The 17423-nt window shown below is 39.3% G+C and overlaps 1 protein-coding gene across 1 annotated transcript; it reads left to right on the top strand.

Annotated features, from left to right (window-relative positions):
- Positions 1-1437: 1437 nt before the first annotated feature.
- On the top strand, positions 1438-6601 carry TFPI2 (tissue factor pathway inhibitor 2). The gene is made up of 5 exons (XM_080936110.1): positions 1438-1553; positions 1769-1951; positions 3526-3708; positions 5635-5805; positions 6131-6601. The coding sequence occupies exons 1-5, from the start codon at positions 1466-1468 to the stop codon at positions 6196-6198; spliced, it is 693 nt and encodes a 230-aa protein (XP_080792236.1). The 5' UTR covers positions 1438-1465; the 3' UTR covers positions 6199-6601.
- The last annotated feature ends 10822 nt before the right edge of the window (positions 6602-17423 follow it).

Genomic DNA, 17423 nt, shown 5'->3' with positions numbered 1-17423 from the left:
CCCCTTGACTTTCCCCAATAATCTCATGTAAAATTTCAATGTTGATTTTGAAGTCACATAAACAAAAGGCTGGCCATAATCTAATATATATCAAAAGACTAATGGACTTTATTAGCTGTCTTATATGATTAGGCATACGTGGAAAGGGATTGACCAAAGCTTCAAAATTTGCCAAGCAGATCTCTCTGTACTTTTATGTTCCATTTGCATAGGTCTTTATTGCAGCCAAGATGTTGAACCAGGTAATGGCCATCCCAGACAATTGTGTGGCAGCTTCTTCATGCAAGAACAGCGAAAATCTGATTCTATACCTTTATTCATATTATACAAGCTACCAAACTTTGTGGAAATCATATGCTGGATTTAAAATTTGAACTATCGACAACACAACATAGACATATTACCAAAAAAGTAGCTGAGAAAAGGTACCAGTCACCGGGCAGTGGGGTGACAGACACAGGCTTCTAGCCTCAGCATTCAGGAGGAGAGAGAGTAATGGGGTCAGACACTGGTTGATGTTTATCCTTTGCTACAGAGCCAATTGAAAGTCAGCCTGGCCTACATTATATCTTATTTCAAAAAAAAAAAAAAGCAAAAATAAATAAATAGAGGTAAAATTTTAAAAATCAAAAGAACAAACACACAAACCTAAATCTCATGCATATGAAATTTAAGAATGGCCAAACCTGTAGGAACACAGAAATCAGCTGCCCTGACTTGGTACAGGCTTGTTTCTGGAAGGAAGCTTCCAAAGGGGAAAAAAAAAAAAAAAAAAACTTCTGGAATGATGAAAACTCCCTAGTTCTTCAGCAATGAGGAGGAGGTGGAGGCAGGAGGAGAAAATTTCAAAGTCATCCTTGACTACATAGTGAATCCAAAGCCAGCCTAGGATCCAAGAGACTGTCTCAAAAGGAAAAGGGGGGGGCAAACAAACTGGGTTTTGATTCTTGATTAGGGTGCTGTCTTCTTACTGGGGGGATTCCATCAGCTCTGCCTTAAAACGTCTACTGACTGGAATCCATTAAATCCATTTGGAATAGATTTCTGATCTCAGAGTCCTTAGTACTGAGCAAGGGTCTATAAGAACAATGATCTCCCTTCCCCACCTCTGTCATTCTAGTGTTCTGGGATTCAGATTTCTCTGTGGTGAAGGTGCAAATGGGCGCCTTGAGCAATCCTCCCTGGGTCATTTCCCAGTACTGACACACTCGCCCCACAGGCATCCTCCCTGGCTGCCGGAAAAACTTTGGGAATCAGTCTCAACTTCTCAACTCCGGGGAAATTCCTCTTGGGACATGATCGCGTAGGGGCGGGATGGGCCACTGCTTCAGGCGTGAATCAGCCACGCTTTGTGCTCCGCCCCGTCGGTGGTCTAGGGGTAGCTTAAAGGCCGCTCTTCGTTGAGCAGGCGACCAGCGCTCTCCTCCCTCCGCGCATCCAGGGAGCCCCAGCACCACCCGGCCCTATGGACCCCACTACATCCCTGCGACTGTGGAATCTGCCGCTGCTCCTGGTGGGCTCCGCTCTTGGTCTCACGTCATTATCTGCCCAAGGTATCCGGCATCCGCCCTGGATCCCCACTCCTTTTTGTCGCCTCCCCGGCACTCTCTTTCTTGCTAGGCTGTCTTCAGGTCCCTGCAGCCACAGAAGTCCTGCCAAAGTTTGTTCAGAACCTCTGTGGTGAGCTCTGGGGCCAGATCGTCCAGTCCCTGCCGGGCACCAAATCTGACCATCTCCCTTTGTTTCCTTCCTTCTGATCCTCTTACAGGGAATAATTTAGAGATCTGCCTCTTGCCCTTGGACGTGGGACCTTGTCAGGCCCTCATCCCCAAGTACTACTATGACAGGAACCAGCAGAAGTGCCGTAGATTCAAGTATGGAGGCTGCCTGGGCAATGCCAACAATTTCCACAGTCGAGAACTCTGCGAACACACTTGCGGAAATATCGAGAGTAAGTGTTCCGTTCTGGGGGTGCACGGAACTCAGCCTGCGTCTGCACGAAGGGGCGGGTCAGAGTCTGTGCTCACCTCCCACAGGACTGCTCTGAGGTTTCTCCAAAGGAAGTCCAAATCTACAAGCACTAACAGAGTTCATCTCACTAACAGATTCCATAGCAACTTTGCCTGTGTGAACTTTGGGGGAAAATGAGCCTTTCTTAAAGCCACAGCAAATGCAAAGGGAAGACATGAGTTCTCTTAGGCATCTGTCATTAGCCCCAGAAATACAGTCTTTGTGACCACTGTTGCCTTCTGTCGATTACCCATCCATAGAGATTACTTTTTACTGGTTATTTCCTGAAGTGTGATTTAGCTCATTATCCGACTTAAGTTTTGTTACCTGACACTTGGGCTAGTGTAGAGATATAGATAGCCAAGCTTCACAGGAGTCTGTTTTCTTTTACGTGGTCATTTTATACTTATACCTATTAAAGATGGTGAAGGGCTTTGGCCACCGAGGAACTCAGCCAGGAAGAAATGTGTATTGGTAGGGATAACGTTTTATACTTGAAAGCTACATCACACCAGGGTCAAACCTGCTCAGTCTGTCAAAGGCTTACCTTCAGATGAATAGGCAGACTTTTGGGATTCACTATTCCAGTAAAATAAGGTTATCATTCCCCCAGTAGTTTCAGAAATGGTGGTAATGTTTTGAAAGTACCACTAAGAAGGCCGCTTTATTTTTACTAGCATCTTATTTAGTTTCTTAGGTTAGCAGTGGGCTTTATTAGGCTCGTACATACATACATACATACATACATACATACATACATACATACATACCACTGCACGTTCTCTACTTCCCTCTGTACCTTCCTCATCCTCTGTCCCTTTTTGCTGGTTCTAATATCCACCTTCAGTTCTTAAGCCACATGCTCCCAGGTTGTCACACCTTCGGCCCTCTTAACACAGCACAAACTTTGTGCACCCTCTTTCCCTCTCTCTCCATGTCTACTTCCTCTCTCGCCTCCCTTGGCCACCTTTCTACTTCCAACATATATACACTTCAAGATAAACTGTTTACGTGACCGGAAATATGTGATGTTTGTCTTTCCCAGTGGTGTGTGTGTGTGTGTTTGTTTTCCATGACATTTTCCGGTTTCACGGATTTCTCTATGAACATCGAGACTTCATCTTGGCCTTCCTCTGAGAAACATTCCATTGGACATTCAGCCACGGTCATTTTAAAATCCATCTCTTATTGGACAGTTAGGGTGTCTCCATCCTTCAGCTGTTGTGTGCAGGGAGACAGGCGCATATGCAAATATTTCTGTGATGTGTACACTCAGGGTTCTTGTGCCACACTCTCAACTTTGATAGAACCGGGTCCTGGGATAGTATTATTCTACTTTTAGAAGACCTTCCCTGATGACTACAGTAGTGGCTCCACCCACTTACATTCTTATCGAGAGTGAATAAGGGTTTTATTCTTTGTGCCTTGGCTCCTCACTGCAGTTGTTTCTGTTCTCTGTAATAGCCAAAGAAGATTACTTTGAATATCACACTTCATTGCTTTTCCCTTCCCCAGAAGTTCCTCCAGTTTGTCGACTAGAACTCAGGACGTATCCATGTGATAAACCCAATATGCAGTTTTTCTTCAATCTGAATACCATGACATGTGAGCCCCTAAGGCCTGGTTTGTGTAGCAGGACTATGAATGTATTCCCCGAGGAAGCTACGTGTAAGAGCTTATGTGAACCAAGGAAAAGTAGTAAGTACTTTAATTGTGGTTTTTCAATTGCAAGTTCTCGTTTAAAAACTTTACAGGAAAATCAATAATTTGATTTGAAATTAATATTGTTTGTTTGCTGGTGATTACACAAGTATGTGATGTTGTGGGTGCTTGCATGACTACATGCCCCTGTGTGTGTGTGTGTGTGTGTGTGTGTGTGTGTGTGTGTTGACAACTTCTGCCCTAAAGGAAGCATTGTGTATTTGTTTTTCTGTGTGTGGGTACAAGCTGAAGGCTAATGATGTGCAAAATTCTCAAGGCCAGACTGTGACAAAGCTATTAACAAAAAGTTACTACTTTTTCTCTTGTCCCCAGAGAACTGAGCATTGTTAATTAGAAACTCTGTAATGTGTAAACTCGAAATCAGAAACTTCCCAGCGCTGGTCTTGCTTCCCCAATGGAAGTTTCCACACTTGACCTCAGCTAACAGATAACAGTAAAAAGGCAGGTGTACTAATATTATTGCATTACATTATCTTTAAACCTTGCGTAAGAAGGTAGATATGAAACACTGTGAGCTTCTTATTTAGAATTGCATTCCAGAACCCCATCAGCAAGATGACTCATTATACATATGCAGATGTTCCAGAATTTGAAGAACCCTGAAATACTAAACACTTGTGGTCTCAAGTACTTTTTAGATCAGTGATGGTCACATTGTATTATCCATGTCTTCAATTTATACATAAAATATAGAGGAAGTGATCTCAATGGATAGAGAGGGACACAATAATAATGTTTTTCTCATATTTCATATATGTGTGTGTGTCTATGCACATATATGTATGTGGTATGTGAATGTGTACATGTGTGTTTGTGGTGTGTGAGTGTGTGGGGTGTGTGTATGTGGTGTGTGAGTATGTTTGTGTATGTGTGTGTATGTATGTATGTATGTATGTATGTGTGTGTATGTATGTGTGTGTGTGAAATAGGAAGCAGGGAATCTTGAATAAAGTAAATGTACAAGTATCTCCTGGAATGAGAAATGGGAAATTTAATGGGGGAGGGGTCATGGACAATGATAATGTCATAAGAAAACCTGCTTTTATACCAATTAAAGTAACTGATAAAAAATATAGCATGCACCAATAAATGCTGAGACTTTAGGAATGTATGAAAGTAGCTTTGTTTTTGAGTTATTGGAATGTGAAGGTTTAAGACCTTGGTTAAATTTCTGCATTTATTTTTTGGTAAATGTCCTTCTCTCTTTTCCCATCTCTTCAGCCATTTCCACTAGGTGTAGCAGAAACACAGAGGTTTTAAAAAATAACTTATGAAATCTTTTTTGGTAAAGAGCTTGGTAGAGCAGTGTGATTGTACTGTGTTAAGTGTACATAATCAATTACTGAATGGATGTAAATGTTCTGGGTGATGACATTTTCCCAAAAATGTCAAATACACCATGTATTGTCCTTTGAAACTTAAATCCATTTTAGTGGGTCTAGTTGACGGCTTAATTTTTTTTACATAGAAAAGTGTGTAAATCCACAGGACAGGTTTAGAAGGTATTATTTTTGTCAATAAAATTGAGGAGGGGTATGGAAGGTGTTGATTGGAGAGGGGAATGTTGTAACACACATACTTGCACACACGTGTGTGTACACATGCACACACGTGCATACATGTGCACACATACATGCATACATGTACACATGTACATACACACACACACACACACACACATATATATATAGTTTAAATTGTCAATTTAAAAAAAATGAAGAATCAAAATAAAGCAAGTAATCTTCTCTCTGACACAAGACAGACCTCTTTTGAATGGTTCAGTGTATTGGATTCAGAATGAAGTCTCTGTGGGATTTTTTTCTTCAGCTAGCCTCCACTGAGCATCACTGTCTCTTAGTCTGGTCTTACAGTATTTCTAATTTCGTTTTCTTTTTCATGAAGTTCCCTCATTTTGCTTCAGTCCAAAAGATGAAGGCGTGTGTTCGGCCAATGTGACCCGTTATTACTTTAATTCAAGAAACAAAGCCTGTGAGACCTTCACCTATACTGGCTGCGGTGGGAACGAAAATAATTTCTATTACCTGGATGCTTGCAACCGTGCCTGCGTTAAAGGTAGTAAAGCTTTTCTTCCTCACTCATCGAGATGATGAATAATTCCTAGGGCAGATTCTAGTCTCTGTATCCACTTTAATAGTGCCGAATGGCCACTTCTCTGATAATCCCACAAACATAGCACGTGTGTGCTGCCTTGCTTTCTCAGACAGCAGGCAGATGCTGTCTAGCTGTAGGGGACAGTAGTCATCACGTGGAGAACAGTAGCAACTGAGAATCTAATGATAATCAAGTCAAATGAAAGAAGAGGAGATCAAAAGTATGCTAAAAATGTTGGTTTAGACTGAACATCAGACTGAAGCCATTGTTGTCTCTTTGCCTTTAGCCTTGAAGAAGCCCAGGAGAAGGAAGATAGGTGATTTTCTGCCGAGATTTTGGAAGCTTCGTCCTTGAGCATTTTTTCATACTCAAGGAAACCAATCATTAATAATTTGCTTCTCTGGTTTTACTGATGCGCTACTTATTTTTTCTTTTAAGTCTGTATGTTTTTATTTATACCAAGCTGCTTTTCAAATGTGAAATCTTCATTTTCAATGTACTGTTGAAATGTTGAAGAGCCCGAAGCCTTGTGGTGTATCAGATACAACTGTGAACATGACTCGCCCAACCTCTTGGGATAGCTAGTACTAATTTCAGAAGACAATGCTTACTAAAATCACAGAAGACAGTATAAGTGTGTACAGTTTTAACCTGTACGAGCATCAGCAGTAGTGGCAAAACTGTTTCATCATGAACTTAAAAGTTTAGATTAAATGTTAGGCTCCAGGAGACAAGAAGTGTCTTGATTTATGAACATTTTGTTCAATCAGTCCACTGGCTATTACTTATACCTTGCCAAGTATATTTGCATTCCTCTCTTGCCTGACTGCAATATTATGAAGGAGAATTATTTCAAAGGTATAGTTATTATTGGGTGAATTTAAAATGTTTGTGATTTATGAAAAAAAAATTCTAGAAAAATATTATTATATATTCAGTGTTTCTTTATTTTTCCATATTTGACAAGTGAAATCTTTGACCATGTGTGTTGCGTTACTCCCTCAGACAAAATGTTTTGGAGAACAGAAATTACTGGATCTTTTGTACTATGTAAGATGTATCCTGCACCAGAACACATGTATGATTTAACTTGAATGTCACAAATAAATTCTTTTAAAAAGTGGTTGTTACAGTAAGATAGTGCTCATCTTTGGAAGAGGGGAAAACATGAGGTGAAGAACTCCACATATCATTTTAGTAAATTTAAGATTTAAAAGTAAATCTTTAACAAAATCACAAATACGTCCACTCTTTGCCTGAGAAGAAGCTCATCTGGAAACCTGTCACAGTTGTCTCAGAAACATGGGTCTGCTTGAGGACATGGGCTGGGGCAGAAACTGGAAACAAACCAGATGTGTGAGTGAGACCAACAGAGGAAGTGACACATGGCCATGAGCAGAGTGTTTATGTGCATAGACTCAGACCCATGGATACAGCGGAGAACGGAACTGGGCCATCAAGAACAAACACACACTGTCAGACATGATGGAATACATTGACACATTTCATTTATATCAACTTGGAACAGGATGGAGGCATCAAAGAGTTAATGAATATGCAACAAGTTTAGATAAATGACGCTTATGTAGTTTTGACTTTGGAAAACATTATTATATCACATGTAAGTTTAAACAAGTTAAAGAAAAGAAATTAGGCAGGTTTTAAACACCTAAACAAATGAAGCAGGGGATCCCAGGAGCTGTTGAACAGTAAAATATGTACACAAATATATAGTGTTACTTTCAGTGGCTTTCAGTATGTGATCATAAAACTTCAGCAATATAGAACCAAAGGGTCTGAAAATTCTAAAGAAATCAGAAAAGGTGCTGGAAGCTGCTCTAACTGTGATTACTTATTGCTCAACCCCTGTTATTATTCTGAACCTACAATGTACAGGGTATTTTATGGCAGTATATATTGAATAAAATTGGAGACTTCTCCAGAGTCAATGATTTTAGTTTCAAGAGAAATAATAGGCAAAAAACGCATGTCTTTTTGAAAAACAAATACATACCTTCAAAACCTTAAGCTTCAATAGAAATATTAGTATGAGCACAGACCATGTGTTTTTCGGGATATATATTATTTCCCTTCTTCCATTAGAACTCCTCAAAGTCATGACAACTGCACTGAACTAAGTACAACCAATCTTCACTCATGTCCTAATCATATGTGTCCTTAACAGGAATCGGCTCTCTTACAAGTCCCCAAGCCCAAGTCTGACACAAGAACTATTCAGAGGAACATGGGCTGCAGTCTTCTAAAATTCAAGAAGCAATCAAAGGCAGATGAGTTATGTTAGACAGACAGGAGAGTAGCATTAAGTCGCTCACACTAACATAAAAGGAAAAAATATGAGCATCCAAATAAATAATGACCTGACCTCGGTACGTAGACATATATAAATGTATAGGACCTGAGTATCTATTATACACACACACACTCACACACACACACACACACACAAATAAATAATGACCTGACCTCGGTACGTAGACATATATAAATGTATAGGACCTGAGTATCTATCATACACACACACACACACACACACACACACACACTTACATACACACACTCACATACACACTCACACATATTCACATATGCACTCACATGCATACACATGCACACACACACCCACATACATACTCACATACAAACATGCACACACACTCTCTTATATACACCCACATACACACTCACATAAAACATGCACACACACACACTCATGTATACACTCACATGCACACACACATACACACACATGCACACACAGACGGAAGCCTTTACGCAAGATTCTTGACCTTGCAATAAAATTTTTATATTAGAAGGAAATATGATGAGAAAATTGTATGAAGCCAGGAAAAGTGTTCAACCAAGTGAAAAGGTGTCCAGTGTTTTATAAAATACTCTGTTTTCACCTGTTGGTCACATTTGTTTTTGGGGAGCAGGAAATGCAACCTGTGCCTTAGCAATAAGAAAGAATAACATGCTATTAAAAAGTTTTGTCTGAATAAAAAGCCTATATTTGGAACTCCTCAATGGCTATAGACAATCAAAACAAACAGAGGATTGCTCATGTTTTGGGATTGTATACTGAGTAAATCAGAGCCTTTAGGAATTCTGGAAGCTTTTGGATTCTCCAAAGGGAAATTCATATATTTGCCGTCATTGCTACCTGTAGTGGTTTGAATATGCTTGGTGCAGGGAGTAGCACTATTTGGAGGTGTGGTCCTGTTGGAGTAGGTGTGGCCTTGTGGAGAACATGTATAACTGTAGGGGTGGGCTTTGAGAGCTTTCTTCTAGCTGCTTGAGGATGCCAGTCTTCTGGCGACTTTCAGATCTAGATGTAGAACGCTCAGCTCCTCCAGTACCATGTCTGCCTAGACACTGCCATGCACTCACCTCAATGGTGGCAGACTGAACCTCTAACCTGTAAGCCAGTCCCAATTAAACATTGTCCTTATAAGAGTTGCCTTGGTCATGGTGTCTCTTCACAGCAATGAAAACCCTAACTAAAACACCACCCTATAGTCAGAATCCTTCAAAAGATCATGGGCCCGACTCACCCTATATACATACATCTGTTCATCATTGGTCAGAAGTAGAACTTCCACACACAGCCATTCTAAGAACTCGGGCACCTGTGATTTCGTTAAAAGTGTATCAAACACAATCACTGTTTGCCAATTAAACACTAAGAGTAAAGTAATTTTAAATATGAAGATAAGAGATAAATAGCTAAATTAGTCATGGAACATCTTCCAGGCATAGGGAAATTTCTTATCAATGAACTGTCAGCCAAAGAAAAATTCCCTGTTTGGGTTTCAGCAGACAAAGAGAGTAGATGACTCCTTCTGTAACACAAAACACACCCATGCACAAGCACCCAGGGACACATAGACAGAAGGCAAAAAGTGTTTATTTAAAGTATTCAGTAGGAACGGAGAGATGACTCAGCAGTTAAGAGCATTAACTAATCTTCCAGAGGTCCTGAGTTTGATTTCCAGAAACCACATGGTGGCTCACAACCATCTGTAATGGGATCTAATGCTCTCTTCTGGTGTGTCTGAAGATAGCCACAGTGTACTCATAAACATAAAATAAATAAATCTTTTAAAAAGTAACATATTCTGTGATAGGACTCCTATCTACTTTATTACAGGCATTGTAATTGCAATGAAAGTGAAACAGGGTCTCAAATTCTGTACTATGCTATCTCCAGAGAGCCATCTTGCCTCCAATCCTTGTAGAGCATTAGCCAATGATCTTATCCTGTGAGGGACTATTATCTCATGTCTGTTCTTGGGCTGTTAAAAATCTCTGAGATGGTACAACAGGGTTCAATCTATAGAATGACCTTGAAGAGTAGATAGAAAACAAAATTATCTGAATGCTATCTGTTAATCCTCTTTCACCATGGTGTGCTCCATTATGATGACAAGACTTGATCTTTACAAGCTTCTGCTTCTTTGAAAATTGGCCTTTTGAAAATAGAAATGAGGAAACAGGCAAAAGTGCCCAGTTCTGCAGTATTTATGTATTATGATATGGTAGAGTGCGTGGAGAGAAGCAAACATGACAGTCAGAATCATTCAGAATAAGTCCCATTCCCTCCAGACTCCTAGTCGCTCACAACTGTTTACCAAGTATATATATATATTTAAGTTTGTTATGATTTAAATATGAGTTCTCTATGATTTCAAAACAATCTGTTCCCTTCCTGCTGAGACCTGCTCCAAATACAATTATCCACACTAATCCCATGGTGTTTTCCACAGACAACATATCTGATCAGGTTATTCATTTGTTAAACCTCTGTAACATTTTTCTTTTATATTAAATTATTATATGCATGTGTGTGTGCATGAGTGTATTGTAATATAAGTTCACTTGTGCATTTACATATGTGCACTGTAGGACAGAAGTTGACATCACAAACTTTTGTGACCACTCTACACCTTACTTTTTTGAGAGAAGATCTTTTATTGAGGTGCATCATTTGAGATAAGCTGCCTGAACAATGAGCTCCATAGATCAACCTGTCCCTACACACACACACACACACACACACACACACGCACACACATACACACACACACACACATACACACACATACACACATACACACACACACATACACATACACACACACATACACACACACATACACACACACACATACACACACATACACACATACATACACACATACACACACACATACACACACACATATACACACATACACACATACATACACACATACACACACACACATATACACACACACATACACATATACACACACATACACACATACATACACACATACACACACATATACACATACACATACACACATACACACACATACACACACACACACACACACACACACACACATTCTGTTTTTACCCACATGTTCTACTTCACGTAGCTTTAGTGTAGGTGCTGGGGACCTGAATTAAAGTCTTCATCCTTTCCCAGCCTGCATGTGACCCACCAGCCTCGTTTCCCTCTTTAGTGTCGAGGTCATTTCTGTGTTGTTTTTTAATAGAGAGTTTGTATCCTAAACACATTCTTCTCAATTCTGGCTTCACCTCCAACCATAATCCAGCAGCTCTGAATTATCTAAAATTTGAAAGCGTGCCGTGGAGGTTAGTCCTTACAGGGTGTGCTTCTCAGGTTTCATGAGTGATTATGTGCTGCATATCCAGCATATCCAGGGATTTTGATCTAGGGGGCTGGCCGTGGACTTTACAGATGGACATTAATCCTGACAGCTTAGTCTGTTACACGATGGTGCCAAGAAAGATGGTTCTGAAAGGCTCTGAAAGGTTAGGAAGGATACTTGGGAAAACTTTGAGAAATAATCTTATGTTCTACCACACATTTTGTATTTTAAGAGTTATCCTCTTTTCATGTAAGCATCTCATAAGCTGACTCTTCTCCAAATTGCCAGAATGGTCCTAGACCTCTTCAAGCAGGTTTAATCATTGGTCCCAAGGACTTGGCTAACAGGGCAGATTTCTAGTTACGCCAGAACTGCACTGAATTACCTAACAGTTCTAATCAGGAACACGTTTTACGTGGGAAATGAATAGATTTTTAAAGTTTTCAAATGTATTATCATATTTCTGGTATAGTATAGTATGTAGAAAATAAAATAAAAAGATAAAAATGAAGCAATACAGAATCTCACAAAGTGAATAAAATGCACATTCTATTTTCTTAAGGTAGGAATCACTGGGTGAAGAGCTACTTGACTTTGTCCAGGCACACTGATAAATTACATTGGTTTGTTTCCAACTACTGTTGTTCAGATTTGAAAAATACTGTGGGTATAAGAAAGATACATCACTCCACTGTGGTAAAATAGCTGTTTTAAACTGTGTTTTAATTGATGTGTCCAAAATTATTAGAGGTCAAACTCATTTCTGTATAAATTTAAGATGTACAGCCTAAAGTTTTTATCTAGATATCTTTAAATGATTAGCACAGGTAATCAACATACTATAGCCATCATTTTCCATTGTTAACTTCTGGTAAAAACACCTAAAATCAGTTGTCTTAGCCTATTTTCCATGCACAGTGTTACTAAATGTAATCCTTTTGCCATACATCAGATCCCTCCTGGGCTTGTTTATCCCACCTGGTTGTAAGTTAGCACCCCCTGTTTAATGTCTTTCCCTTTCCTTTCCTTTATCCCTACCAATCATGGTTTGGATTCTGCTTACATTGCCATTTGCCAAGATGCGTGTTCCTGTGGTATTTATCTTTCTGCGTTTCCCTGACTTATATCCTCTAAGACATCCCATTCTGTTGCCAATAGAAGCATCTTTATTTTCCAGAGCTGAATATTTTACTAGGCAGGTAAATAGATTATAGATAATGGTAGGTGATAGATAATAGATTATCAACAGCAGATAATAGCTAGCTAGCTAGCTATTCACAATTAGTAGATACTTGTGTGATTTCCATGGTCTGGCTGCTGTGTATAATGCTGCAGTTAGCAGGGTGGTGCAACTGTGTTTGCGTGAGATCATGTCCAGATGAAGGATACGTACAGTTACATTCTCAGTTTTTTTTTTGAAGAGCGTCCCTCTGTCCTGTTCTTTACAATTATTTCACCAACACACATTCCCAGGGTGTGCTAGGATTCCCTTTTCCTGGCCCTTTTCATGAGTTTGCCATTTCTGGAATTTAGGTAATAGGTAGAAGATGGGAACACGGTGGTATTTCAATGTGGTTTTCATGTCCTACTTAAAAAGCGATTGAAATATCTTTTCATTTTACTGTTGACTGTTTTATAACTCATTGAGAAATATTTGTTCAGGGCTCTTGCCCATTTTAGTTTGGCTATTGAGTTAATATGGTCTTCCATGTGGTTTGGATGTGAACCCATGGCAGACATGTGATACACATTGATTTTCTCCAAACTCACAGGATGGCATTTCACTTTCCCATTGTCTTCTTCAGTTTGATCTAATCCTGCTTGTCTTATGAATTCATTTCTTCTTTCACTGATTAGGCTCGTGGGGTGGTATCCAAGAAATCATTGCTGAGTCCAACTCCAAGGGAATCAGCTGTGTTTCTCCTCAGAATTGTATAGCTTTGTATGTGTGTGTATGCGTGCGTAAGCACATGCACACATGTGTGCATGCGTGTGCAAATGCATAAGCATGTGTGTATTATGGAATCCAGAGGTTGGTCATAGGTGTCCTTCTTAATGTATGTCCATCTTTTTTGTTTGCTCGTTTTGTTTTTTAAAGATTGATTCTCTCACTGAACCTGAAGTTCCCCCTTCTTCCCCTCACTGTTCTCAGCAACCCCTCCCCTGGGCTGTTACACACAACCTTGGAATGATTAATCCCTCCTCTCCTAAAGTTCTTCCATCGTCTTTCTCATCCTCTGGACCAAAGACTTCACAGTAAAACCCTCCTTACCTTGGAAAGAGTCGGATATGAGTGTGTCAACCTCTCCCCTTCCACACACTCTTAGCTTTCACTCTCCAGTTAAACGTAAGCTGAGGTTTACGGTTTTCCTCTTTTCAATTTTCATCTAAGTTTAAGTTATAAGTGGCGTCATTAGGTCTCATTATGGATCATGATCCGATGGCAGGGACACAAAAAAAATTATTATTTATATGTGGAATAATTATCACCCTAGGGAAAATGGGTGTCTCGTAAAATTTGTTTTTAAAAAGTCTTTAACGTTTTAAAGACCGTGTGTGAATCAACTTTCCTTTTTTTCCCTCCTGTTTTAGGTTAATCTGATTTTTAGATTCATACCTCTGAATGCATACCGAATAGAAAAGGTATATCTACACTGCCTCCAGAGCCTAAGTGCCTTAGCCCATGTACGCGTCTGTAACCTTAGCTTTCCTAGTATTTGATACTAATAGATTCTTTAGCAAAGGCACAAATTGATATGACCCTGGAAAAGAGGTCTGCAGCGGAGCTCAGCTGCTCCGCTCTGAGTCTGAAATGGATGCTAATCTGACATTAATCTTATGTCACTTGCTTAGAAGGCTTTCTTCTTGTTTGATGCTGGAGAGCTTTGCCCTCTGTTCCTTGCCACCCTCTCTTGGGAATTTTTCATCCAAATCACAGCCCTGTAGTTGTCTCAACAAATTCATATTCTACCCTGTGTTTTAAAGTTAATTTTCTAGGTAGCTTTACTTACAATTTTTACACAGAGAAGGGGCTCACTCCTAAGTTTTAATTTCAAGAATATATCCCCAGCCCTTTGTTTCTTGAGAATTATCAGAGGAACAAGAATTTCTCTGTAAGACCTGTCCACTCCTTACATGCTGAAAATGACTGTTTCAAAGTGTCTACACTTCAGATGAACATATAAACAAATTTATGTCTCCTTAGTCACTTTCATGTCCCTGTGCACCATGGGGCTGCTTTGTTCACTGGTACAGACCAACTGTCTTCCAATGGAATGTAGGTCTACCTAGAACACACTATTTGCCTGCTGTGCAAGGAGGCAAGATACATATGTAGTTCAACCACAGCTATGTCCTTTTCAACATGCCTATGACCAGCTTACTCAGAGAGAATTCTGGGAGATCTATCCAAAAGAAATAAGATGCTCTTTAGTCATGGTCCTTGCTCTCTTGTCAGTGTTAGTGGATTTCTGGGAACCACATTTCATTGAGAAAGCCTGTAGGGGTAGAAGGCTGAATTCTTCCCTTGTGCAGAGCTTCATTCGATATCCTAAGGATGGACGACAAATCCATGCATCATTTCCGGAGTTTTCAGCATTAAAGCCCCTTTTGCTGTTCTCAAAGATAAGGTTTCTTCTCTGTTTAAAAGAAAACACAAGGATGACATAAACAGGCTTCTCAGTAGGACAGGACAGCAAAGTCACAGGGACAGAAAACGCTTCTCAGGAGCATCATTACTTTCTCAAATGTTTTGCACTGAAAAAAAAATGTAAATGTTATTGTTTCCGTCATTGGTCGGTGTCACAGAACTCACTCCCCTGCTCTCAAATACTGATGGGCAAGGAGGGGACACTTCAGGTGTTCTTATTTTCTGTGAAGCAAGCATTAATTGCCATTAGCTATAAAAGTGTTTTGGCTACTTTAAGAAATTGCAAATAGTGATATGTCCTCGTGTTATTAATATGAAGTTTCACATTTTCCTTCTTGGTTGTTCTATTGCCTAGACCATCCAGACAAAATTATTCAAACACTTTGTGAAGAATAATAGTTTTATTTTAGCCTAGATTTTAAAAAAATTAATCTTTGTTTTTTTCTACAGTCCAGAGTTTATCCCCATCCTGGTCCACCCGCTGACTGTTCCACATCCCATACCTCTGAAAACGTAACACTTACATGAACATTAGAGCTTTTAATACAGTAGTTGTACTGATTACTTTTCTGTCAGCTTGAGTTAACCTAGGGTCCCCTAGGGACAATGGTACCTCCACTGAGAAAACGCCTCCATCTTCATCAGATGGACCGGCAGGGTCAATGAAATGATTTCAGTTGAAGCTGCAAAGTGAGCACAGGGATTGATGTTGGAGGTCCTAGCCACAGCGGTCCATGTAACGCCAGCAAAGATGGTCCAGGGCAGTAAAAGTAACATTCCTGAAATGAACTTGAGAGGCTAGGCAGACATCAGAATTCTCCCATGGCCTCTGCTTCCGTGGCTCCTGCCTAGGCGCCTGCCGTGATTTTTCTGTTCTGACAACCCTTCGCAACTGATTGAAACCTGTAAGAGAAAATAAATAATTTCCTCCCCAAGGAGCTTTTGGTCCTGCTCCCTCCCCCTTTAAAGGTTTTAGAGAAAATTTCCAATGACCTGAAATGTTTTCCACCCAAATATCCTATTTGCTTTTGCCATTATTGTGTTGATAAGCCAAAATATGCTGGAATATTCAATCTTCTAGTATGATCTGGGATTTTATATAATTTCTTATTTGAATTTTTGTTTTTTAAATAATTTACATATAGAGTTTTACAGACATTCTCTGCTTCAGACACCCCCCAAACTCTCCTTTTAAGGTACTTGATTGACTAGTTTTCTGTATCTTAGCTATCAGTACTCAGTTTTATATAAAATTTTAAATGGCATATCTTTTTAAAACTAGCATTTAATATTAAGATGTCATTTACTTTATTAGACTTTAAAATAAACATTCAATTAAATGTGACCCCTTGGTGGTCTTCTGCATACTAATAAATTTCTTAATTTTTTTAATACATGTAAATTCTTTTCTGACCTTGATGATTGGGTTTTAATAACTTTAAATTTTCAGTGTCATGATTTTCTTCATTTATTTTTTTTATGCAATTGTGGATACTTTCGTTACTCTTTGAAGGAATCCTTAACATTAGCAAGTAGTTAGACTCAAATTTTACCCACAGTTCCTAAAGTAAATATTATCTGATAACTGTTGTTCTGAATAAATAGATGTTTGTTCAGTGGGCCGTGTTATGGTGCTGTGTGCACCTTTCTGATGTGAGTATGGCTTTCTCCTTTTCTTTTGTAGTGGCACTGTGTTATTTGCCATGAACTTCAGGAACCTGCTGTGTATAGTGTTGATATGTCTGTGTATCTGTGATAGATCCATCTTCCTGTTACTGTGTTGTCTCTTTGTGCTGAAGCCTCCCTTTAACACCATTCATTCCTCTTTAAGAACATCAATATGCAATGTAGCTTTTCTGTTCGTATTTTCAATGGATCGTCTCATTGGGTTTGTACTGAATTTCCTATAAGCAGTATATTGCTGGGATTTTCTTTTTCTCTCTAACCAGTATTTTGTTCTTTGGTTAGTCAGTTAGACCACTTGCCTACAAGATGCCTATAGATACAACCATATCATCTGCTTTCTAGTTAAACCCGACCCTTCTTGATTTTCTTCTATTTCTCTATCACGGTCTTCTTGCCTTCTTGTCTAAGGGACTTGGGAGTGCATCTCTGCATAGCTTTCAAAGTGTCTGCCCTGTGTGTTATAATATAAACATTATAATATAATATAAATATAAATATAAAAATTATAATATAATATAATACTTTTTTATAGCTAAGTAATGTTAACATTTTGCAACCTTAAG

The sequence above is a fragment of the Micromys minutus genome (assembly GCF_963924665.1).
Source record: "Micromys minutus genome assembly, chromosome: 23".
Classification (NCBI taxonomy): domain Eukaryota; kingdom Metazoa; phylum Chordata; class Mammalia; order Rodentia; family Muridae; genus Micromys; species Micromys minutus.
This window is presented reverse-complemented; position numbering and strand designations above follow the sequence as displayed.

What these genes read in the sequence shown, in the direction of transcription:
- TFPI2 (XM_080936110.1), top strand. Translation starts at nt 1,466, where the DNA reads ATGGACCCCACTACATCCCTGCGACTGTGGAATCTGCCGCTGCTCCTG. An exon ending in ATGTGAACCAAGGAAAAGTA is followed by an intron (nt 3,709 to 5,634) that starts GTAAGTACTTTA and finishes TTTTTCATGAAG; the next exon opens with TTCCCTCATTTTGCTTCAGT. An exon ending in CAACCGTGCCTGCGTTAAAG is followed by an intron (nt 5,806 to 6,130) that starts GTAGTAAAGCTT and finishes CTTTGCCTTTAG; the next exon opens with CCTTGAAGAAGCCCAGGAGA.